At 38.9% G+C, this 26,558-nt stretch overlaps 1 protein-coding gene across 3 annotated transcripts in view; it reads left to right on the forward strand.

The window, feature by feature from the left end:
- The window catches only part of clstn2 (calsyntenin 2), a 416,881-nt gene that overhangs the window by 343,934 nt on the left and 46,389 nt on the right, over positions 1–26,558 (forward strand). For all 3 annotated transcript variants that reach the window (XM_008106290.3, XM_008106291.3, XM_062976556.1), the window contains exon 9: positions 25,071–25,233. In XM_008106290.3, coding sequence (XP_008104497.1) covers positions 25,071–25,233 — 163 coding nt within the window. The remainder of the gene's footprint in view (positions 1–25,070; positions 25,234–26,558) is intronic.

The raw sequence follows: 26,558 nt of genomic DNA on the forward strand, positions 1-26,558 counted from the left end.
TGCCAGGTATTATGGTCTAGGTAAATATTAACTTTTCCTGTGCTCTATGACATCCATAGGTCTTTCTCAAATTTTGTCCAGCAATCACAAATTTTGGGGCATGTTTTAATTTTTTGTAATGATCTGGCAATTGATAAAACAATTGATTACTCCATTATGGAATTACCTGATCATGTTAGACTAACAGTTTGTAATCTCTGGAGGCGTATAGCACCATGATTTACCATTATCTTCCCCACCTGAGTCTAAATATCTTCCTCAATCCTCTGGAGGATTTACCTCTAATTTTAATTGACAGTCTTCGTGTCCAATCTGAGCCTGATGTCAAGTCTGGCCTATTAAAGTTCAGGTGGCAGAAAGCTAGTATAATGAAGCAAAAGGAAAACCTAACTTAAAGGCAACATGCCTTTATATTCTTACAATGCAAAACTAAGTATGTGCTCTAAATATCATCAGACTTCAGTTCCAATCAGTTCTAGCCAATTGTGAGGCATTATGGGAAGCACAATCCAAGTTAAAAAAATTTGTGTACATTCAGTGGCATCACTGAAAAATAATGTTGTAATCATGCTTTAGTGACATTTTCGAATGAGTACTTGTTTTGTAATTGTAAGGCCAGCTAGGCATGTATGTCCAGTAAATATAAAAATTAAAATGAAGTATATTTTCTAAAAGGTAGCTTCTATTTTAATCACAGAATTTTGACAAATTGGTTTTTTCTTCTTGCTTCAATGATTCATAGAAGTAGAATATTAAAACCCAAAGCTCTTGCAATGCTACATCCAGCGTTATGTCTTCAAAGCCGTACAGTGTATTTTCATTTCAGAAAAGGGTTGCTCATTCTGAACATAAAATTTGAAAGAGCATGGAGTGGACAGAAAAGCAGACAAATACACAGAGCGACTGAATATCAGAAATTTCAGTTCACCCTGTGGTGTAAGGATTTACATAAATAATACCTGTAGAGATTATTGCAGGGTTTAAAATTTATTAGTAATATCCCTAAGCACATGTCTCTGGAAATGAAAACATTTAACAAATTCAGAGAAATGAGCTCCATTTTCCACTGGGGCAGAATTTATTATTTGAATTATTCAGGGGAGGTTTATATATAGCCACAAAGATATGTGATATGCCAACTAATTTCTAATTATACTAGTCAGAAGCTCTCAGCTGGGAACACTTTGTTTTCTTCAGTCAGGCTAAAGCAATTTACATATTATGGTTTCTAAAAATATATTTATTATATTACCAGGGTCCATAATGTGAGAGTCTAAAGAGAAAATTAATTTTTCTGGATCACATCTACTGAATATTTAACTTTATATCTGTGAGAAAAGCAAAGAACCATATAGCAATCTGCAGAAGAAACTGAAAATAAAAGATGCTAATCATTACATTAGCTCTCTCTCTCTCAGTAGGAAGTGACCATGCAGCTTGGACAGGCATTTTGATTGTCTATTGTGCCAATTATATGGAGACTAGTTTAGAGAGAACCCATGCTGTGTATAAGGATAATAATGTTTAATCTTACATTTATTTATTGAGTGTTAACCTACAGTCATTAAAAATGTGCCTGTCATTCTTCATAATGGAATATGTTCCATTTTAAGGTCAGTAATTTTTGCATCAACATGTTTGTAGTATTACTTTGCTCTTCACAGAAAAGTTTCACATCAGATTTACATTGTTCATCCTACCGGTTGAAAAGAGCATGTGAGGGAAATATAATTTTATATTAAACTGAAGGACTATGCAAAGTACAGTCATCTCTCCACATTTCCTGGCGTTAAGGGCATAGAACTACTGGAAAAGCGGGGGGAAATCATGTGTGTGTGTGTGTGTGTGTGTGTGTATCTATATATATAAAAGGGTAATGAAATTTCGGCCTAGGACAAAACAACAAAACTACACATCCCAGAAACACTAAACTTGGCAGCACAACCCCTCATCCATGCCTCTACGTTCATACAACAAAAAGAAAAGAAAAATAAAGTCCTAATTAGAGGGAAAGGAATAATTGTTATTATCCAATTGCTGCCAGTTAGAAGGCCCACTTGGTCTCCTAGCAACCCACTCAGCCCAGGGGACAGGCAGAGTTAGGCCTCACTTAGGCCTCTTTCCCACTGCCTATAAAATACAGATTATCTTATTTTAACTGGATTATATGGCAGTGTAGACTCAAGGCCCTTCCACACAGCTATATAACCCATTTATAACCTTATATTATCTGCTTTGAACTGGATTATCTTGACTCCACACTGCCATATAATCCACGTCAGTGTGCATTTTATACAGCTGTGTAGAAGGGGCCTTATACTTCGCCACAGTAACGCGTGGCCGGACACAGCTAGTGTGTGTGTGTGTGTGTGTGTGTGTGTGTGTGTGTGTGTGTGTGTGTATATATATATATATATATATATATATATATATATATATATAAAACACTATTTTTTTCTTTTATCTGAGAGAAGATAAAGGTTTTCCCGTGACATTAAGTCTAGTCATGTCCGACTCTGGGGGATGGTGCTCATCTCCATTTCTAAGCCAAAGAGCTGGCATTTTCCGTAGACGCCTCCAAGGTCATGTGGCCAGGATGACTGCATGGAGTGCCGTTACCTTCCCACCAAAGCGGTACCTATTGATATACATCATATTTGCATGTTTTTGAACTGCTAGGTTGGTAGAAACTGGAGCTAAAGAGCGGGAGCTCACCCCGTTCCCCAGATTCGAACCGCTGACCTTTTAACTCGCTGATCCACTGGGGCCCACCAGGGGCCCACCTGAGAGTACTTATCTCTAAAAATCACTAGGTCTTTCAGCATGACTTTATGATCAACTTCCTATAGAATATTTCTGGCCTAGATAATTGCTTTCTATAGGAATCTCTAATCCCTCAGCACAACTCTATAGTTGACTTTTGCTGGAAGATAATATTAGAGTTGTAATGGAGTACTTAGAGATTCCTAGAAAGAACATATGAATCAAATCTGAATAATCAAAGCAAAAAGCAAAAGTGAAATTAACATATGTGAAGGACTTGAAGATAATACTTTTTGTTGCATATTATCTTCATAGAAGGCAGCTTTGTTCTGAGGTCAGCAGACCCTTTCATATCAGGAAAGCAACTTGTTTTGTATAGAAATTCTATCTTGCAGGTCATCAATGCTAGATTGTCAGGCCAACATGTAGCTGTGGATACTTGACCAATGTTTACCACTGAACATCCAATCAGCCATCAGTTGGGCAGTGGGCATCAGTATAATGATGAAAAAACAATCTTCATCAAGATAAGTGGAAGGATGAAAGAGACTTTACTTTTCTCACCATCATCCTAGTCAAGGGATAGGGAACCAGTGGTCTTCTAGATCCTTAAGTGCCTTCTTTTAGCTAAATTAAAATTTTATAGAACAAACCCTTTTTTGTTTGTCATTTATATTTTATTTTTAAAATGAAAACATTTTAAGTATCAAAGAATAAAATACATTTCAACAAAATAATCCTCCCAGTTTGACCGGCACAATTGGAATATTAATAAGCCATAAGGGTCAAATTAATGGCTGCTATGCACTTGATTTAGTCCAGTGGTTCTCAACCTGTGGGTCCCCAGGTGTTTTGGCCAACATCTCCCAGAAATCCTATCCAGTTTACCAGCTGTTAGGATTTCTGGAAGTTGAAGGCCAAAACATTTGGGTACCCACAAGTTGAGAACCACTGATTTAGTATAAACTCTGCTCCCCCTGGATTGGCACCACTACCTTATGAAGAAGCTTATTGACAAGAGTTTTTGACAATGGTGTACTGTGTTTTCATTTGAAGCTGAATTTGTGGATACTTGTATAGCTTTGCAGTATTTAACTCTGTAAGCTTAGCAGCCCATCATATCAAAGAAGACCAAAATAATACTGAAGGAAAAACAAAACAGTTTTTTTAATGAGGGTTGGAAATTGTAACATTATCTTGTTTAACAGAAATAAAATGATTAATTTGCTTTGTGATGCTATAATAACAATATTACAGAAATTAAATGCTCATCAGCATTATAATATTAGAAAGGACCACAAATATTTTCAGTTTAGAGGGAGAGACACAAAAGGTTATATTTCAGAAATTAAAAGACAAAAAGCAAAACTAAAAATAATTATTTCAAGCAGCACCTGGAAATTTTGCCACTGGGGCAGTTTATAAAGTAGCTTATATACTCAGGGATGAAAAGGAAGCTATTCGGTCATGTAGAAATAATGCATTTCTACATCACTGTACTATTGAAATTGTAGGATGCTTAGACCCTAATAATGTTTCAAAGTACAAACAACTACCTCTTTCAAGGAGGAGCTTACCTAATTCTATCTTTGAGCCATGATGGAATTAACTGAGCTCTCAGTAAACCACATTTTAAAGTCATTATTTGATGCCCAGAAAGATCTAACTGAAATATGGAAAAATGCAGTAGAATACCCATGCCTTTGGCAACATGCCCAAAGAATACTTTCTTGCTTTTCAACCACTTATTGCTGCAAATCTGCATTCTCCTACCTAACCCAAATCAACACACCTTTAAGGTCACAATGACTGATACACATGTTGAGAATCAACTGAAACTTTGGACCTCCATGCTGCAGCCAAAATATTGAAATGCTTTCCAACAAAAATAGATATAAGAAAGTCATTACTGAACTCTAGAATTAGCAAATACTTTTCATTTTTTAAAATTATGAAGTGCATAGTAGTTAGATTTTTACAAAATAATATACATTTTAAAGTACAGTAGAGTCTCACTTATCCAACATTCGCTTATCCAACGTTCTGGATTATCCAACACATTTTTGTAGTCAATTTTTTCGATACATTGTGATATTTTGGTGCTAAATTTGTAAATACAGTAATTACTACGTAGCATTACTGCATATTAAACTACTTTTTCTGTCAAATTTGTTGTATAACATGATGTTTTGGTGCTTAATTTGTTAAATCATAACCTAATTTGGTGTTTAATAGGCTTCTCCTTAATCTCTCCTTATTATCCAGCACATTCACTTATCCAACTTTCTGCCGGCCCATTTATGTTGGATAAGTGAGACTCTACTGTATATCTAATTGAAGTATTATGTGACCTTATTTGAATACACCTAAATGTGGCCTTCCAACATGAAATGATTCCCCACTCCTGCTTTAGTTATATTAAAGTCGAAATTGTTGACAGTGTCTGGAAACAATGATCTGTATCAGCATCATTAAAGGGGAAGCATTAATTGCATTCCCTTCTCAAGTAATCTTTGGAGGCTAGATTCCTGTTTCCCCACCGTTAATCATCCATGTACACTCCCTGTGTAAAGAGTAAATTTGTATTTTACTGTTTCTTGGGAACTAAAATTAATTGTTCTTGAAAATGCATAATATACATTAAAAGAAGTGCTTTGATGTTTACACCATTGACTTTCAGTATGGATAACATGCTACAAAAACTGAATGATGACATGGAAAGTATTACATAATTGCTGTAGGTAAAGCTTAAAAATACACGCATTAAAATGAAAACAAATTACAACTGAGAATAAGCCTGTTTTGCATATGACTATTACATTTTTAGTAGGCTATACATTTTATATAAGTATTACACTGCAGGAGCAAATACCATGTTGTTGCCTTTTCAAAGATCTTGGCTGAATAATACATGTTTCAAGGAGCTATTGAAATATGCATTAACTCAATTTAAAAGAACAAAAATTGTCTTGCTGTTAGTAAATTCATATTATTTCACAAATGGTTTTGTGAAACAGAAATAAAAATCATTAGTTTTCTAGTGATTATGTCAACTGAGGTATTTTCTAGAGTTATACACTGAAGTAAGATAAATCATGCAAAGTATTTTAAATGGCAAGTTGTTTCAAAGACTGAAATTGTTTATGGAATTTTGTGGAATGATATCCTTGCTCACATGAATTTACATATGTAAAAATTTATTCAAGTCTCCATCATACATGCTGATTTTATTTTTCATGGTAAATTCTTGAATATTTACTGGTAGTAGTGGTGTTGATTGTGGTCATATTATGTCACAGACAGAACGCCACCAGATAAGATTCAACACAGTTTATTAAGGATACAGAACCAAAAATGCCCGTAAAAGACAAAGGGCTAGGCAAAGACTCGCCTTCAATATGAAAAGACACTAAAAAACAGTTCAAAAGATAAACCGGATTAAACGGGAGTTTAATCCGGGTTAAACCAAAAAATGCTTACTTCAGCCTGGCTCTTAAAACAAACAAAAACTGGTAAACTAAGATTCAATGAAACGTAAATAACTGGCAGCAGATAACTCTCTGCTACTCAACAGCTGTGGTTGATTAACTAAGTTGTTACTCCTCCGTGCAGCAAGCGAACTCCGGGTCCAAACACATCAATCAGGGCAGAAGCAGTCAGCGGGGTCCCAATTCGGTCCAAGGTCGAAGGCCAGGTACAGACATCTTTAATTCACCAGTTCCACCGATAATCACAGAAGGGATAGTCCGAGGTCGTAGTCAGTCAGTCAGTCAGTCCAGCGTCAATCCAGAGTAGGCAATTAATGTTCGTCAAAAAGACGACGGAGGTCCAAGGTATCCAGCAACGAATCACACCCGTCTTCAGGAAGTTCCCCAACAAGAGCCCAAGCGTTCGTCCAGATTACCTTGCCCAACGCAATTAGCCCTGGATTCTAAACCCCATTTTATGCCAGTTTACAACTCCTCATCGCTGTCAGCTGTTACCCTAATTCCAGGTGCCTCATCATCATCCTCCTCATCAGAGCTAAAACACCTTTGACTACGCCCCACAGCATCCCCAGCTGTGGATCCCGTCCCATCCCTCCAGCTCGTCCACGGGTCTAATCCTGCAACTCCCCAGTCGCCTCCCATACTATCATTGCCGGTGGCACCCAAATCCTCCCTCACACGAGTCCATTCCATATCATCCTCCTCTGAGCTAACCATCTCTTCCTCCATTCCCTCGGTAAAACCCTCAAAGGAGTCTTCGTCCATTGGTTCTGCAAATAAGTCCCGCAGCCGTTTCCTTTCTCGCTCCTCAAGAGAGTCTGACTCCCGAGGAGTCTTACGACCACGTCTCCCAGTATCGGAGCCATAAGGCTCAACCATAACATATTAGGTATTGCTGGGCAACTAGGGCAAGATGAAGCTGTGAAAATACTGAAAGGCCAACCATACTGAAAAAAATGGAAAGCAGAAGAAAATATATTAATAATGGAGTGCTGTTATAGAGCGAATCAATCAGCCTGAGGTCACCAAAAGAGAATGTATACCATCTGGAAAGAAATGTTTCCAGGCTGTAATGCAACAGAACTGTGATTATGCAGCCAAAGATTACATATCCAAAATAAACTTTTAAAAAGACTTTAAGACTTGTAAATACAACTGGACCACTAAGTGAAATACAGAAAATTAAAAGACATTAAATGAAAATATAGAAAGAAAACAAATACTGAATCTTATTGACCTACAAACCGACTTTTGAATGAATAGCACCCAAGGCTACCAAACTTAAAACTTATACCTGGTAGTGCTTTGTTGTTCTGTGAATTAAAACCGCATCACAGAGAGTTATGACATTTATGTAACTTACAAAAAAAACCAGGTAAAAAATTTGATTTTTACATTTTTGGCGATGCCAGCACATCAGATATTGTGTCGTAATTATGGATCTAATGAATTCGATCTGACTCAAGGAGAATTGGAATTTTGCACAGCCCTAATAACTAGAACAGCAAAACATTTCTCAGTACAATGCCTGCATAACTCACTTTAAGAAGAATGCACAAGGTCAGTGTAACCTAACATGGCAAAACTGTGGTTTCGTAGTTTCATCCAACCTAGGTAATATGGCCCATGTAGATGGACCCTTAGTGCATGTTTCTGAACTAATAATAATAATAATAATAATAAAACTTTATTTATACCCCGCCACCATCTCCCCGTGGGGACTCGGGGCGGCTTACATGGGGCAGAGGCCCAAACAACTCAAGGACAAAATATAAACAACATAATACAATCACAATATAAAACAGATAAAACAGTAATGCAATATATGAATTAAAACAACAATACAGGATAAAAAATTACATTTAAAACACATAAAAGGCAAGACCATAATAAATACAGGATAGATTATTAAAAACCCTCTGTATCTCCGAAAGCCTGCTGAAACATCCAAGTCTTCAGTTGTTTCCTGAAGGAAGATAGAGAGGGAGCCAACCTAATCTTCCTGGGGAGGGAGTTCCAGAGTCGGGGGGCCGCGGCTGAGAAGGCCCTCTCTCTCGTCCCCACCAAACACAGTTGTGAGGAGGGTGGAAGCGAGAGGAGGGCCTCCCCAGAAGATCTCAGTGACCGGGTGGGTTCATAGGGGACGATGCGGTCACGAAGATAGGCAGGTCCTGAACCGTTTAGAGCTTTATAGGTAATAACCTGCACCTTAAGTTGGGCCCGGAATGTAATCGGCAGCCAGTGGAGCTGCTTAAACAGGGGGGTTGACCTCTCCCTATAAGCAGCTCCAGTTAGTAACCTGGCTGCCAACCGTTGTACCAACTGAAATTTCCGGACCGTCTTCAAGGGCAGCCCCACGTAGAGTGCGTTACAGTAATCCATCCTTGAGGTAACCAGAGCGTGGACCACCATGGCCAAGTCAGACTTCTCGAGGTACGGTCGCAGTTGGCGCACTAGTTTTAGCTGTGCAAAGGCCCTCCCGGCCACCGCCGACACCTGAGCATCAAGTGACAGCGATGAGTCCAGGAGGACCCCCAAGTTGCGGACCTGCACCTTCAGGGGGAGTGTGACCCCGTCAAGCACAGGTAGCTACCCTATGCCCCGATCGGCCTTACGACTGACCTGGAGGACCTCTGTCTTGTCAGGACTGAGCTTCAGCTTGTTGGCCCTCATCCAACCCATCACAGCGGCCAGACACTGGTCTAGGATCCGAGGGGCTTCCTTGGAAGTAGGTGGAAAGGAGTAGTGGATTTGAGTGTCATCTGCGTAGAGATGGCACCGAACTCCAAAACCCCGGATGACCTCACCCAGCGTTTTCATGTAGATGTTAAAAAGCATGGGGGAAAGAATAGAACCTTGCGGGACCCCATAGGTCAAAGGCCAGGGGTCCGAGCAGGTGTCCCCCAGCTTCACCATCTGGGTGCGACCCTCCAGGAAGGACTGGAGCCACTGTAGAGCAGTGCCCCCAAGGCCCATTCCCGAGAGCCGCCCCAGAAGGATACCATGGTCGATGGTATTGAAAGCCGCTGAGATGTCCAGGAGAACCAACATGGACACACTCCCCCTGTCAAGTTCTCTGCGGAGGTCATCCACCAAGGCGACCAAAGCCGTCTCAGTGCCATGACCAGGCCTGAAGCCAGACTGGAATGGGTCAAGATAATCGGTGTCATCCAAGAATCCCTGGAGTTGAGAGGCCACCACTCGCTCCAGAACCTTGCCTAAAAATGGAAGGTTTGAAATTGGTCGGTAGTTAGATAGAATAGAGGAATCAAGGGATGCCTTTTTTAGAATTGGTCTAATAGTTGCCTGTTTCAGGCTGGATGGAAATTGCCCTTGTTCCAGTGAGGCATTGATAATCCTCAAAAACCAATCGACCAACCCACCCCTGGCAAGCTTTATAAGCCAAGTAGGACAAGGGTCTAGAGCGCATGTGGTTGGTCTCATTGCTCCAAGGATCTTGCCCACGTCATCAGGCTGAACAAGCTGAAACGAATCCATCAAAGTTGACTCAACAGATGCACTAGATACCTCAACTGGAGCTGTAACAAAATTGGCGTCCAAGTCAGAGCGCAATCGAGCGACTTTATCTGCAAAATGATGCGCGAACTCGCTGCATCGAGCGACTGAGTTGTCAAGGGGCTCCTCCACCTCATGAGAATGAAGGAGCTCCTGGACAACCCGGAACAAGCTGGTCTATTTGTTGCAGATGCGATGCGGGCAGTCGAGAAAGTTTTTCTGGCTGCCTGCAATGCCACGGAGTAGGCCTTAATGGAGGCTTTAGCCCATGTTCGGTTGGTGACGCTCCGAGTCTTCCGCCACTTGCACTCTAGTCCCCGCCTCGCCCGCTTCATCAAAACCAGCTCCTCAGTGAACCAAGGAGCTGACTTGGCTCTGCAGAGCGGGAGGGGGCATTCAGGGGCGATCGAGTCAAGAGCCCTTGCCATCTCGGTGTTATAGAGATCGACCAGGGTCTCGACAGGATCGTCAGCCAACATGACAGGAAGTTCCCCAAGAGACATCAGGAATCCATCTGGATCCATAAGTCTCCTGGGGCGGACCATCTTAATCGGTCTGCCGCTCCTGCGGAGGTTTTGGGTTACGGTAAGTCTAACACTGACCAGATGATGGTCGGTCCATGACAATGGAAGGATGTTTTGATCTTCCACACCAACATCTCCCCCATTCGTCACAAATACCAGGTCTAAAGTGTGTCCAGCCTGATGAGTGGGGCCAGATATCATTTGGGACAGTCCCATGGTCGTCATGGCGGCCATGAAGTCCTGAGCTGCACCAGATAAGGTGGCATCCGCATGGATGTTGAAATCTCCCAGGACAACAAGTCGCTGAGAGACCAACACCAGGCCAGATACCACCTCAGCAAGCTCAGGCAGGGAGACTGCTGTGTCGCAGGGTGGACGGTACACAAGCAGAATCCCCAAACTGTCCTGGCTCCCCACCTTCAGGTGGACACACTCAAACCTGGTTGATTGAGGAATGGGGCATCTGGTCAAGGAGATGGATTCCTGATAGACTACCACCACCCCACCTCCCCGCCCCCCAGGTCTGGCTTGCTGATGCACCCCATAGCCTGGTGGACAGAGCTGGGTAAGATTAACTCCCCCCAGCTCGTCCAGCCAGGTTTCGGTTATGCAGGCCAGGTCTGCCTTTTTTTCCAGGATCAAATCCTGTAGTACCGCTGTTTTACCATTGACAGACCTGGCATTTAACAGCAAGACCTTGAACCCAGGGGGTAGGTCATGGAGGCTACCTGGTCTATCTTTCCTCAGGGTCGCAAGAACTTTGTTGCACTTCTCCCTGGGCTGATGGTTTCGACCACGCCTCCCCCTCCCCACACCACCTGAATGGCTGCCTGCCGACCCCAGTCATTCCCCCCCCCAGGTCCCCCCAGAACAGGAGAGCAGTCAGAAGGGGCTAGTCAGCTCTCTAAGCCCAAGCAATCAAAGGATAAGCCAACCGGAGGCATTCCTAAAGGGGGGGTTTCATGGGAGGGGGAAAGGGGGGAATCAATTGAAATGTTTGAAGGGGAACTATAAAGAGGAGGCATATAAAAATTAATACAGCAGTTTTCCTGGATAGGGATTTGGGCCAGATGAGGGGTGACTGGGGCTTTATCTGAGATCTCTGAAGAGGATTCTAATGATGCTAAACTAGAGGTCGGGATGGAAGACCTAGGAGTGATATTTAAGCTAGTTGTTATCTGGGGGGCTGGTCTCAAGCCTATAAGCAGAGGCCGAACCACTGGGTCATATAAGACCCTCCTAATATAAATACCCCAATGATTTAATCTCCCATTGTGTGCCACTACCTCTTCAATTATTAAGTGGTCTTCAAAGGTAATTAATAAACGAAGGGTATGGTCCTTGCATTGATACTCCCTATGAAGCCATAGTATTGATCTTAATTTCCATAGGATGTTTATTCAGAATCTGGCCCAAGGACCTCTTTACTGCTCTCTGAGAACACCATCTACCTCTATTTAATTGAGAATCAACAACTTCAAATACTAATTTATTACATTGCAAGAGCTGGTGTTTCTGATGTAAAGAATCTGGCTCTTGACCAAGCTGAGTTGGAAATATATTAATTGATTCCTTATATAGAGGGTCCCCAATACTCTGTCTGTAGTTCCCCCCAAACAGATTCTCATCACAATATGAACCTCCCTCATTCCCTCTTTCCCAAGGTGGCTCCAAATCATCATCCCTTTTTTTATCCTGCAACTCTGGTCCCTTCCCCTCCCCTTCTCCCTCCCCATCTGACTGGTTCATTCCTTCAGTAAGACCTGAAAACACATCATCCTCTTCATTTTGTGAGGAAAAGGGCTGAATCGGATGCTTTATGGTTATAGACATGGCGGAAAAAAGAAGGTCATGTTTATTATTTACTGCCTTTAGATGTTGTAAGATGAGACAAATTGACTTTCCCAATAGGTCACATAAGTGAGAAAGGTCAGTACTTCTCTGCTTTCCATAAGTTTCCATTTTGTCTTCTACTACTCCAACCATATGACAAAATGTAATTGTCAGCGGGTTCCACTGATCAGTCCCCTGCTGTGCAATCTCTGACGGTTGCAAAACTCCCTTCTAGATCAGTGCCATCATGAGACCCAGTGTGGGGTAGGGGAGGGAGGCAGCAGGGCCACAGCCAGAGGCAGGATGGTCCCTTAAAGGTATAGGCCAGCTCCCACAGCCCGAATAACAAAAAACTTCAAATGGTGGTGAAAATAAGACAAAGGGAAACAAGATGGCGACGGTCCATGAAGACAGTCTAGGGATGGTGTTCAACTACTATCAAGAGGCTCGTGGATCAGCTAGGCATCGGCAAGGTGGCCTTTGTAGTCCTTTTCAATGATATGGTTCTGTAATTGTGATGATTAAGGGCTTTGTTGACTAAGGAATTTTGTTGAAATACTTTCCTATACATTTGTTTTGATTTTGTTTTCAGGTGTCCAATCAACATATTTTTATTAATTTTAGGAAGTGAACGCACAAGTCTTTATTGTTTATTCAGTATGTTTTGTTGATCTACATTTCTTCTGGAGTTATTTTCAGGTGGTATCATCTCAGTGGATAATTCTACTAACTCCATATCTAATTTTGGAGAATATCTGTTAAACCATATGTAATATATTGTTATGCTACTATTTTACTTATCTGTATCTTCTTAGTTGTGAGTCATTAAGCATTTTCAATTGACTTTTTATATAAAAATCTTACGTTGATTGGAAAGCAGAAAGATAGGATTATTTCGTTAATCTTTCAACCAACAATAATATGGAAAATTGGTCACACAGAAACTTGTATTGCCGAGATTTCAATGTGCCTAGTTCATACATTTCCTCAAACTTGATAGTTCTCAAAATGAGTTTCATCTTTAAAAGATTTTATAACTTAACAACTTGTCAAACATGAATTCTTGCTTTTCTTTAGAATCCGGGAAATACTATGGTGCTTTAGCAAACAATTAAGATACTGAATAATGCCCAAGATAAACTATGATGTTTAGATGTGTTTACTAATATATCTGTTTTAACATTGATCTGTAATTTTTTTAAAAGGCAAGAAAATGAAAATTTAAATTATTTAGATTTTCATTTCATTGGTACTAGTAGTTCATCCATCCATTTGTTTAGTCTTGTCAATGCAACATCACAGCTGAAACGTGAATTTAAAATATTTAAAGTTATTATGGCCAATATGTCACCTGATGGTGATTAGTCCGGGATGACTTATCACAATAGTCACATAGTTCATCTGCAAATCTTTACTCAATCCTTTTCAAAGCATGACAGAATGTGTACTCTGAGTACTAAGGGACACACTCACATTCTCATAAGGCAGCAGGAAAGAACTTTTTTGATGTGAAAAATATGCTTTCTCAAAATGTGTTGTTGTTTTTGGAAAATCCACATATTGTTATTGTTGTTATGTAGTCTCAAATTGTTTCCATCTTATGGTGATCCTAAGGTGAAGCTATCACAGGTTTTCTTGGCAAGTGTTGTTCAGAAGGTGGTTTGCCTTTGCCATCTTCTGAAGCTGAGTGTGACTTTTGCAACATGACCCATATCTAAGTGTAGATTTGAACATTGGTCTCCAGAGTCATTTAAACCAATTACCATGCTGAAGAAAATACCTTTTCTCAAATTGGATGTGCATAAAATATTTTCTTTAAAAAACATTTTGGACAATATATTGATCTTAAAGTTCTGAGAATGGGATTGCAACATTCAGTCAAATGTAAAATAATCGAAAGTTAAGTATCAAACAGTTAAGTATCAAACTTTTCAAGTCTTCCTTGATATTAACATCTGGTGTACAATGTAGAAAGATTAATTTGCTGAATAAATTATTTTTGGGCTTAGGCTCTGAACTCCAGTGGGTGATATTTAAATAGGTATTTTTACAAAAAAGAAATAGGAGAGTGAAATCCTAACAAAAGGAAGAAGGATATGCTCTTCAGGTACTTGGTGGCTAAGGCCCTGACACTCATCATCTAAGGACAATTTAATATTCAGCAGCTGCTTTTACATTTACATGCTGGTAACAGTTTTCTAGCAGACAAGACAGGCCATGGAGAAAGGAAAAAAGGAAAACAAATTGCATATCTGAAATAAAATCAAAATATTTGCATACTTTTTGATGAAAGATTCTTGTGTTTATGAGGAGTGGACCATTCTGACTACAACAGGAGGAACAAAATGATTTTCCACTCTCACCTTCAGCTCACCTCTATGCAGAACTCATCAATCTCCCACACAAAGATTCATTTCACAAATAGAATAGTTACACTTCACACATGATGTCTGGGACCGATGAACAATATATACATATTTTAAAGCTTAAGAATTCAATTTAAAGTCTAAGGCCCAAGAAAATCCTGAATGTGTAAGTCTGTATCAGTCTGTTATGCTTCTTTTCAGAGGCTATTTCTAGCCCTTGAATGCAAAACTGTCCAGAGAAAATACTGATGAAGTTGTCTTTCAGAATTTCAAGCATCAGCTACCTCAGGAGGGAGTGGTATTTTGTCTATGGCAGAGGCATGACATGCAGCTTATGCTGGAAACTCTAATGAAAAAGCTCTCTGCTTGAAGTCTGTTGGCTCCATTCAGCTGGTTGTCATCTGCATAAAAGGCCGAATGCCAAATCTTGTTCAGAAATGTTTTTTTTGAAAAGGATTACTATGGTATTTGAAAAGTCTGGCTTTTAATACCTTTTCCTTCTTCTCAGCCATGATTCTTATAACTGTCTAATAGGCTGTCAATCATTATTTTGACTAATAATTTCCAACTCAAAGTGTAAAATTCACCCTTCTAGACTTCTAGCCAAGACAATAACAATCAAAATGTACTCAATTCTATACCTTTGTTGTCAGTACTGCATAATGTCTTTTTCTCTTGGTATTCTGTGTTATCTTCCCTGAGATCCATTTTTCTAAGCAGCTGTGTCTCTATTTAAATTTCTCAGCATGAGCTCTGAACAGAAACTTGGGCTCCCTTCCAAGATCACTCTCTGGACAAACTGGACTGAAGTTCCTCAGTAGTTAAATCTTCTCACGAATTATCAATCAGAAGTGCACTAAATGATAAGGTCTGAGAAATATAATGACAGCTACATTCAACCCTTCCACATTTGCTGGCGTTAGGGGCATAAAAGCCCCATAAAAGTAAAAAGTCTTGAATAAAGAAAATGCTGTTTATTTTTAGCCGGATAAAATCATCCTCCTAGGAGTTTCTTGGTCTTCCAACATTGTGTTGTCGAAGGCTTTCATGGCTGGAATCACAGAGTTGTTGTGTGTTTTCTGGGCTGTGTGGCCATGTTCCAGAAGTATTCTTCAGGAATACTTCTGGAATTCTTCCAACATTATTCAATGGCAAATGTCTGCTAGAAGCTGACCATAGAATTGCATTGGAGGCCCTAGAGATTCCTATATAGTTGTTCTTGCTTAAAAGAGCTTCTCTAAGTCTTCCAGCATGACTGGAGGAAGTTGACCATAAAGTCACACTAGATGACCTAAAGATTCCTGAATATTATTCTGTGAATAATCAAATCTGCAAAAGGCAAAATTGCAAATTTGGGGGGACAACTGCATTGTCATTATGTCCTCCCAGCAATAAATTTTCTGTTCCTGGTTTGAAAGTGTTATTTGCTGTTTAAGGGTGTGGTATTTAGTTTGGAAGTAGTTGTTATATTCCAGAAATTTCATTTTTGTGGCTGCTGACATACTATATTGAATTTGTTGAGACTCTATGAGGATGTCCCACAAAAACAAAGTTTTGTGGTTTAATAAACCCTTTCCATGTTTTTATGATAGAACCAATTAGGAAATGACATTTATAAGCCAGGAACAAAAATTATGTAACAGTGTTATAAAGCCTGCTTGCTATCTAGCACATGTGCACATATTTGAAAGTAAGATGCATTGAACATGTGGAGAGGCCTTTCAAGTACACATTTTGGGCGAAAAAAGCTTCATATTTAAGGATGTTTAAATGATAATGGATGGGGAAAATAGTTTGGCTTCCCAATGCAAGTAGACAAAAATAGTAACAATTTGCCTGACAGTATTGAAAGTGCTATTTAGTTCCCTATTCCTCAGAAATCAAATCATTCAGATGTACATACAAATGTCTTGGTTTTTTAAAAATATTTTTATTGTAAGATTTATGAGCAACTTTAATACATTTCTTGTTATAAAAAGATCTTCTTTTCTTAATATGATAAAAGCAAGTGAACAATATGGCACAAACAGTGTGAAAAGTAGCATACATGGGGACAAAGAAGTGTAAAGGGGGAAAGAAGGATATATAAAAAGCAGTAAAACGTCTTGTTTTAAACACAATATCACTCTAACAGTTCAGGCCACTGGAGAAAATGTGTCACGTTCCTGTCCATATGGTCAGGTTCTTCCTTTACATTCTCCCATCCTAAAAGGCAGCTTCTCAGTCCTCTCCCCTGGACTACATTATGCTTCAGTCATGACTTTGTTTTTAGTTATCAGAACTGACTCCATAGACTTTCTTTTCTGGTAAAAAAAAGACAGATTTCTGTCATCATCTGCATGTCTTTCTCTCTAACAAATGCACTAGTTATGGGAAAGCTTCGCTGCTTCGAGTATATAAGATATTTTCTGGAAAGGTGTGACATATTCTGAAGCTGATTTACAGGGCACTTGGCCTCTTGTGTTGTGGAGCTGAATATTTGATCTAGGTGCTGTGCCTGAAAGGATAATGCTAAAGCCCTCCAGCAAGGGATCAAAGAAAAATTCTCCTAGCTGCCTGCGTTATTCGCTCTTGCTATTAAATAAAAATGCAGAGCCTGAGCTAACCTGCATGTTTACCAACTTTTCACGATGGTGACATCTTGAAATTCTGCAAGGGAAGGCTTACCTATTGGAATTCTGTGCCACTCGTAAAGACTTATGTATGAGCATTGTGAATGTGTTGTACTGCAAAGTCTAGAGGGGATTTAAAGCAAATGGGTTGCAGAGGGTACAGCCTGATGCATGATAAATACTATAAATGTGCAGAGTTAAGACAATGAATTTTATGCTGTTAGATTTGATATTTATTCTAGTAAACTGGCAAGCCAGTTATTTTGGCTCCTCATTAAGAACAAAAGCCACTTTAGATTTCCTGCATCTTCCATTCCATTTGCATGAGTATGCTGAAATGTGCCAAATATATTAAAAGCAATGAAACAGGGTATAACAGCTTTCCCCCATGTGTCACAAGCCACTGCTGCTTTCTGAAATGGCCTCATTTGTGATCATGGCCCCAGGGGTAAAGTCAGGTGATCGGTGCCTTTAAAGCAACTATTAGTATTCAGTCAAGTCAGAGGGCTGTGCTGGCTGTTGTTATTACTTTGTTGTAAATGGACAGTTATAGTCTCTTCCATTATCATTTTGATCATAAACAGTGGCTTAAAGTACAAAAAATATTGCTGCTTGTAGGGTTGCTGAGCTTTTGGAAACAAATAACTTGAAAGGACACCAAGGAGAATATTAGATGAAAAGTCAAGACTTTGCTGATAGGCACTTACCCAATCATATCTACAGATCTGATGGCTAGAAATGGAGTAATGATCTCAGTTCCTGTGCCACTCAGGGGCTGTCTAATGACACATATTTCCAAAGGGAAAAAGAAGATGGAAAGATACAGCAGTAAGGGTGTATCAGCAGAATTATTAAGTACTCTTTTTTTCCTTAACTGTAAAGCTTCATTAGTTAAAAGAATTCTTTGTAAGTCTACTAGAAAGTGCAAAAACATTTGGCTTGGCAGGAAAATAGTTGTATCTAATGCTATCCATCCATCAGAGGAACTAAACCCCCGGTGGTGCAGTGGGTTAAACCCTTGTGCCAGCAGGACTGATGACTTGAAGGTTGGGTAGCAGACTTTAAGGTTGCCGGTTCAAATCCAACCCAGGGAGAGTGCAAATGAGCTCCCTCTATCAGCTCCACCTCCATGCGGGGACATGATAGAAGCCTCCCACAAGGATGGTCAAAAAATCAAAACATCTGGGTGTCGTCTAGACTAAGTCTTTGCAGACGGCCAATTCTCTCACACCAGAAGTGACTTGCAGTTTCTCAAGTTGCTCCTAACAGGAAAAAAAAATCAGAGGAATGGTATTAACAGGAAATGGATATATACTAAACTGAATCTTCACTCTTACCCTGGCCAAATATGGAGCAGAGCCCTGCTCTGTGGGGATGAGTATCCCAGAGTGAATCTGAGTGGTACTTGGAGGCATGGGGTGTAAGAAGTGCTCATTTGTGATCAGGGCACCAAGAGTAAAGTCAGGTGGTCAGTAAGGATCTGTTGGCATGATGTCAGATGCAGTCAATTAACTGAAACTTGATGTACATGCATAACTCATTTAATAATAGTGCAGTGTGTTGATTTTTCAGTGAATACAAACTCAGTCGTCACAAAAATTGTAACTTTTATGTTTGTTAGTTTTCTTAGGAGGCCAAACGTTTACCTTTATGCACTACTTAAAATGGACAGATAAGGAAATTAGTGGGCCATCTCCCATGTATATTAGAGAACCGAAGCATAACATAGTAGTATTTCAACATCCAAGATTGTAAAAGGATTCAAGAATTGAAATTTGCTTTGGTAGCACTGTTCAAGGAAGGAAGAAAGGAAGATACAAACTGAATATAGTATGTAGTTTTGATATAGCTTTGCCCAAGGTTTCTGATCAGAGAATGTAGGTTCTTAACCACCAAATTCGAGCCCTGCTAATTTTTCAAATTTCCTATTTACTCTGAATTGCTTTGTGTTTGTTATTGTTTATATGCAAGAACTCAAGGGAGACAAATCAGCTCAGCACTGCCAGTCATTTATGTGGCAGACAATAAGGGGCATTGTACAAAAACTGTATTATTAAAATGTACTCCAGTTTATTTTCTGTTTGTTTGTTTGTTAACTTTAATTATACATGGTATTCTATAGACTAAAATAATGCAGATGCAAAACTAAAACAACAAAAAATGTTAACAGAGAGAGTAAAGAAAGGGGGAAGTTAGTTGAGAAAAGGTCTGTTGCCAGATAAAATTTGAAAAATAGAAAGTCAACAAAGCAGAGAGAGAAGAGATGTTCTGCTCAGTAGGAACTGAATAGAATGTATTTTTAATTCCAGCAGTTAAAATATATTGTAGAAAGATAATGGAGCTGGACAAGTAAGGAGACAAGTAGAGATACCTGTAAATAACACAAAGCAGAAGCAACACTGCATTATCTCATTAGATTGCCATATCCCCCCCACCCCCAGCAAAACCATGGTCTCAAAGGATAATTTCTGATGGCACGTTTTATATTCTAGTAGCTTTTCTACAGTAGTTTCATAGGCTATTCAGATCTATTTTTAGTATATGTCCCTAGTGCAGCCCACAAATTGACAAAGTAACTTATACCAGCAAATTTAGAAAGTAGACCAAGAAACCCCAAGGAATTCTTCAAGAATTCTGAAATGAATGCATACTCCCTTGGCATCTAGTGTCCTTAACAGCTTCTCTTTAAACCCAGTGGTTTAAGATATAGGACAAGAAATATTTTTGCCATGTTATCTGCCATCTGAGTTCAAAAAGGATTTTATGAAAGTATCTGACTTATTCAAAGCTATTATCATATTGTATTTTAATCACAATTGTCAATTCCCCTTAAAATCCACTCTTCTTTCTACACACATGATCTTCCTTGAAAATAAACACATAGCAATAGTGTGAGTAATTGTGAGAAAACCTGCAAATCATTATAAGTAAGAGCAGCTTAACAAGGTTGATAACAATGATAGCAATAATTTAAGTTTTCCTATATTGTGCATGTGTGTTTTGCATACACACAAAGAAATTATCAGTGACACTAAAGAATTTGTGTGGGTTATTATTGTGTGATAACCAAACAACACTGGAGGAAGACTGAAAAGCAGAAAGTGAGCATAGCTGGAAGAGTTCTGGGAAAACATTTTTGAGTGCATCTACACTTCAGTAGATGTGCATTTGACACCAGTTTAACTGCCATGGCTCAATGCTATGGAATAATAAGAGTTGTAGTTTTACAAGGTATTAAGCTTTCTCTGTCAAATAGTGCTGGTGACTAGACTTGTGCAATTCAATTGAACCTCCATCTGTTTCTGCTGCCCAGATTCCAGTAGACCTGTATTGGTTTTTTCTTGTCTCCTGAAAATGGGTGGCTTGCCATATAGCTGTTTTTGGTCCGCAGCCAGGAAATACAGCTAGATCCAGTCCATTGGCAGCAATGGGAAACTTGGCCCTTTTCATTCCTGGGACCCTTTCCTTTTTTCTTCAAGAGAGCCTGGGTTTCAGCAAAGGAGTTAAGGAAGCATGGACCCTTTCCTTTTTTCCCTTCAAAGGAGCCTGGGTTTCAGTAATGGCATTAAGGAAGTAGACACAGCTTGCATAAGACATCAAATAGGGGAGGAGGAGCAATGATCGGCTGCCATGTGGAAATAACAATAAAAAATGTGATGGCTTGGCCCTTGTTGTTATGTCCATTTGAACAAGCCAAATTAGCTAAAGGAAACTGACCACTCCGAATCCATGCACAAGCCTATTGGTGACTTGCCTAACAACAATCAATTAATGTGGTGTCAAACTGTATTACTTTTATAGTGTAGATTCACCCCCAGATTACCCTTTCATCTTTAATCCATGACCTACTATGTCTGGATGTGAGCAAAGTGAAGCCCACACCTCAATGTTTCATTTTTAAAGCACTTTAAATGTCTCAAGTGTCTTCTATCTGTCACAGACTTTTAACAAATTACTTTGAGATTATTTACTAGCTAAAGCACCCTAGAGGGGCCAAAATTACTCTTTCATAATCATTCTCGTGGGCACAGGGGATGAATGAAGACATGATAGCCATGTATAAATATGTGAGGGGAAGTCATAGGGAGGAGGGGGCAAGCTTGTTTTCTTCTGTCCTGGAGACTAGGACACGGAACAATGGTTTTAAACTACAGAAAAGGAGATTCCACCTGAACATTAGGAAGAACTTCCTCACTGTGAAAGCTGTTCGGCAGTGGAACTCTCTGCCCTGGAGTGTGGTGGAGGCTCCTTCTTTGGAGGCTTTTAAGCAGAGGCTGGATGGCCATCTGTCGGGGGTGCTTTGAATGTGATTTTCCTGCTTCTTGGGACTGGATGGCCTGTGAGGTCTCCTCCAACTCTATGATTCTATGGTCAGGTGCTCAGAAATGATCAATTTATAAATTCATTTTTTTTTTCAGAATTCTATTGGGGTTGCTTGTTTCTCTAGAAACAATGACAAAATATTGCAAAGGTCTCACAAAATCAGTTGAATAGTTCTTATATTTACCTTTAAATAAAGTTTTTATTTATTTCGTGTCAAAAGCATTGCATAATAAATAAGTTTAAAATGATAAAATAAAGGAATAAAATAAAGTCATTCCTCTATATCCAAGTTTCAACTATCCATGATTTGAAAATACCCCACCCAAAAAAGGATTTTTGCCCTTTTACAAAAGGAATACCATTTTGCTACTTCATTGTAAATAACAGGACTTGAGCATTCACAATTTTGGGATCTATGGAAGTGAGGTGGGCAGTGTCCTGGAACTAAATCCCAGTGGATACTATGGGCCTACTGTATGTATATTTAACTGAAACTTCAGAAAGCATTCCTACATGCCCACTCTTTGGGAATTTGCAGCATCAATAGAACAGCCTCTCTTTAATGATATTACTGTTTTTGGCAAAAATATTAATCGTCTCTACTATTATTATGTCATTTATTTACTTGATCTCTCTATTAGTCAACCTATCTCTGAGATTGTTACTTTCACAGCAACTGTCTTGCATGAATAATTGTAACAGTTTCCCAAACTTCATATTTTTCAGCATTCACATTAACCCCTGCATCTTTTTTTTTAAATCTACATGAGAGTTTATTCATATGCTCATGTATGCATTTTTTAGTCTGACAACTGTATCACAAATATTAGAGAAATGCAAATGCTGAATGATAAATATATTTGCGTTTACACAACATGGTTAGGGTAATCAGAGCTTTAGGACTTCAGAATCTTAACTTTACAGTGGAGCCAGATGGATCTAATTACCTCTCAATGTCTGAGAGATCCCAACTGTGGTGATAGCGTATATGAGCAGACTCCTGATGGAATAAAGCTTCTTCATGGTTTATTCAGTTTATTCATGGACTTGAACAGGATTTATCACACATAAAAAAAGAAATGCCTTGACTCCGGTTAACTTCACAAGCTTTGAGAGCAAAAGTTACTTCAGTCATTTTTTCCATTGAGAAAAAACAGGCTACTAAGGGAAAATGTCTTAGTATCAATTTTCTGTCTCTGCATTCATAGCTGAGGAACTGCCCACAATCCTGCCCATGTTTGAAAAAGGATCTGCACATGAGCACCACTGTGGAGGTCACCAAGAAGAAAATCTGACCCTCTGTCTGAGGGCACATCTGTAATAATAATCTGTATTGACCATTGATCCTGAAATACAAGCGAATCAGTTTCATGGTAGCTAAACAACACATGGAGCCAATTTTGATTAATGTGGGTGAAGGCCACTTTAACGCAGGCTTAATCCGCATTAACCAAAGTCATGATAGTAAAAAAAAACAACGCAAGACCATAATCCAGATGGATAGAATCAATTAGGGAAACAAAAACCTGAGTCTACATGACCTGTTCTGTTGAAGATAGGGTAACTTGGAGAGGCTGATAATTGATAGGATTGCTGTAAGTCACAGTTGACTTGAAGGCAGTTAAGGATATACCCCTAAATCTGAAGATGATATAGGTTGAGACTTCTTGGAATTTTTTTCCTTTTTAAAATAGTTTTGTATTATTTAGAGCAATATTTCCATCCCAAATTAGTGCAGTTCAAGCCTCTGCTAGGAGGGGAAGTTTTGCTAGCCTCCATGAGTACTTCACACTTATCCTGTAATACAGTGGTTCTCAACCTGTGGATCCCCAGATGTTTTGGCCTAACAGCTGATAAACTGAATGTGATTTCTGGGAGTTGTAGGCCAAAGCACCTGGGGGCCCACAAGTTGAGAACCATTGCTTTAATATATGCAGGGGGGAGGACATGGCAATCCTCAGTGCCATTGTCCCCTTTTTCCTGAACTCCAGCTGGCTGACACAGTGACATCAATGATTAGCTAGGTAAAGTGACCAGCCAGATTGGTTTCAGCCAAACTGGATGCTCTGGACTCCACTCCCACTACAGTCATGGGTTGGGGGCAGAGCATCAAAACAGCTCCACAGAATCCAGGGCCAGTTTGGAACATTTCTGGTCTGGATACTCTGGATTTGTTGTACATGTAAAATAAGTCCTAATAGACCTAAGTTTAAATCCCCACTCAGCCATAGAAATCTACTAAGTGACCTTGAATAAGTAATAGTCTCTCCCTCTTAGGAAAGGTAACGGAAAATTTCTGAATTGCCCAAACAGCTAAAGATAACATTTCCATAGGTTGGAGGAGACATGAAGACACACAACATCAATTTAATTTTTATGTGTTTATCAATTGCACAACATTTTAAGGTCTTAACGGGTTGAGAAGTTATATACAAAAAATCTAAATGAATAAAATAATAAAAATATAAATAAGTAACCCATGCAATCCCCCATGCACAGGATCATACGTAGATTTGTTGTACATGTAAAATAAGTCCTAATAGACCTAAGTTTAAATCCCCACTCAGCCATAGAAATCTACTAAGTGACCTTGAATAAGTAATAGTCTCTCCCTCTTAGGAAAGGTAACGGAAAATTTCTGAATTGCCCAAACAGCTAAAGATAACATTTCCATAGGTTGGAGGAGACATGAAGACACACAACATCAATTTAATTTTTATGTGTTTATCAATTGCACAACATTTTAAGGTCTTAACGGGTTGAGAAGTTATATACAAAAAATCTAAATGAATAAAATAATAAAAATATAAATAAGTAACCCATGCAATCCCCCATGCACAGGATCATACGTAGACTTACATATCATAGATCCTCTACTTGCTTTTCCAGCTAATAATAAATGGTCTGCAAATGTTTTCACCTGCACAATGCCGCAAACTTTTATGTTGGATTAGCATTTTAGAATGTTAGACTGGCAGAAATGTCTAGAATAGAGATGCCTGACCTCATTGCTATACCATTCCCATTGGTCATTATCCCTTAGCTGAGAGAAAGAAAACTAAGTCCCCTTGAGACAGTTGTTACCTATGTGGTAGGAAAATTTAGAGAGCCTTTATGCATAAAATGGTACCCATGGGAGATCTATCCTGTTTTTCAAATGAGAGTAGGGAGGTACAAACATTGCCAAGGTTCCCATGTATCTTTATTCTGCCCACTCTCTAACTATTTTATATTGATGGAAGAAATCTTACTACTCATTGTCCCCAGTTGTTGCCATATATGCTAAAAGATAATTAAACAAATAAGTATTTTACCCTTGAAAAGAGAAAACAATAACTACAATATTGAGTGTGCTGTTTGGGGCATGCTTCATTACCTTTATTCTTTTTGAAATATTTTTTGAATTTTATCAGTATTAAAATGTCATTCATGGAATACTATGTCAGGAATTTTTCTGGAGATGTTTGATATAACTATAAACTTTGAAGTAGAGTGCAACATCATCTGTTGAAATGTGTCAGTTAAACAGATGGCATGACCACTGTTTTTTTCCAAAATATTTTGTTCTTTTCTTTTCCACAAAGCTCTGTGTGTAAAAACAAGCAGTTACTAAGCATATTTTCCTCCTTTTCTTCTACTATATAGATTTGCGATAAAGAGTGGCACTACTATATCGTCAACATTGAGTTTCCAGTAGTTACCTTGTATATGGATGGTACAACATATGAACCTTATCTTGTAACTAATGACTGGCCTATTCATCCATCGCACATAGCAATGCAACTGACTGTTGGTGCTTGTTGGCAAGGTAATTACACATTTTGAGTGAATTGAGATTTGGGCCTATTGACTGTATGTTCCAAGACTAGTAAACTCAACGAGGAGCAAGCTATCTATTATGCCTGTCAACTTTATTTCAATATACTAATCTGAATTACACCCTTGATCATTGCCCCAAACCTGATAAAGGTCATCTGTGTGGAAGGGGCCTAAATTGACTCAGGTAAACAAGAATATCACATTTTGAAATTTCAACTTTCTATACCTCAGAGGTTGTGAGGTTGAGACTTTACAACCTCTGAGGATACCTGCTATAGATGCAGGAGAGAATGCTTCTGGAACATGACCATACCACCCGAAAAAACTCACAGCAAACCCAGCTTCTATACCTTAATGTTCTTTTCAGGCTAAGTAAGCACCTTATTCTAATGGATCTTTTTTATTATTTTAAGGTGGACATGTATCCTATTTTGCTGAGGGCAGATGTCTGAAAATATCTTTTATTTTTAGAGTCATCAAGTTCAAGAATAATTTTTAAAAGACAGCCACTTTCATTCACATAGATTTTAAGCAATTGACTGGCTTTTGTCAAAGGGGCTTTCAGCAAATGGGTACTATACTGTTTTAATCCATACACTTTTACATTATTTTACTGCATGTTTTATACATAGCATTTTGATTTCACATTTTAATATTTATCTTAATGCTATAACTTTCTTGCAGGTTTTTTCCAATGTTTGTTTTCTGTTCCATGCCACATTATACTATATGATTGTCATTCCATATTTGATCTGGTATAATCCTCTGTTTCATCAGGTTTTTAAAATTATTATTATTATTATTATTATTATTATTATTATTATTATTATTATTATTATTATTATTATTATCATCTATGGTGATAGAGTTACCATAGAGAAGAAAAAACTTGAAGGCACACAACAACAACAACAACTACTACTACTGCTGCTGCTGCTGCTACAGGAAAGTGGATATAGACTTGCAGTCTAAGGCCCCTTCCACACAGCTGAATAAAATCCCAGATTATCTGATTTGAACTGGAATATATGGCAGTGTGGACTCAGATATCCCAGTTCAAAGCAGATATTGTGGAATTTTCTGCCTTGATATTCTGGGTTTTATATCTGTGTGGAAGGGACCTCAGATACCAGAATGGCTTTGCTGAATTGAAGTAATGACTTTTGAGCTATGGTGAACTTAAGTGCAACCTTTTTATATTAATTAAGAGGTCACTGCAACAGTGACAAGAGATGATAGATAGATAGATAGATAGATAGATAGATAGATAGATAGAGATATATACAAATAAGATTTCATGAGAGATAAGCTATG

The sequence above is a fragment of the Anolis carolinensis genome, chromosome 3 (assembly GCF_035594765.1).
Source record: "Anolis carolinensis isolate JA03-04 chromosome 3, rAnoCar3.1.pri, whole genome shotgun sequence".
Taxonomy (NCBI): Eukaryota; Metazoa; Chordata; class Lepidosauria; order Squamata; family Dactyloidae; genus Anolis; species Anolis carolinensis.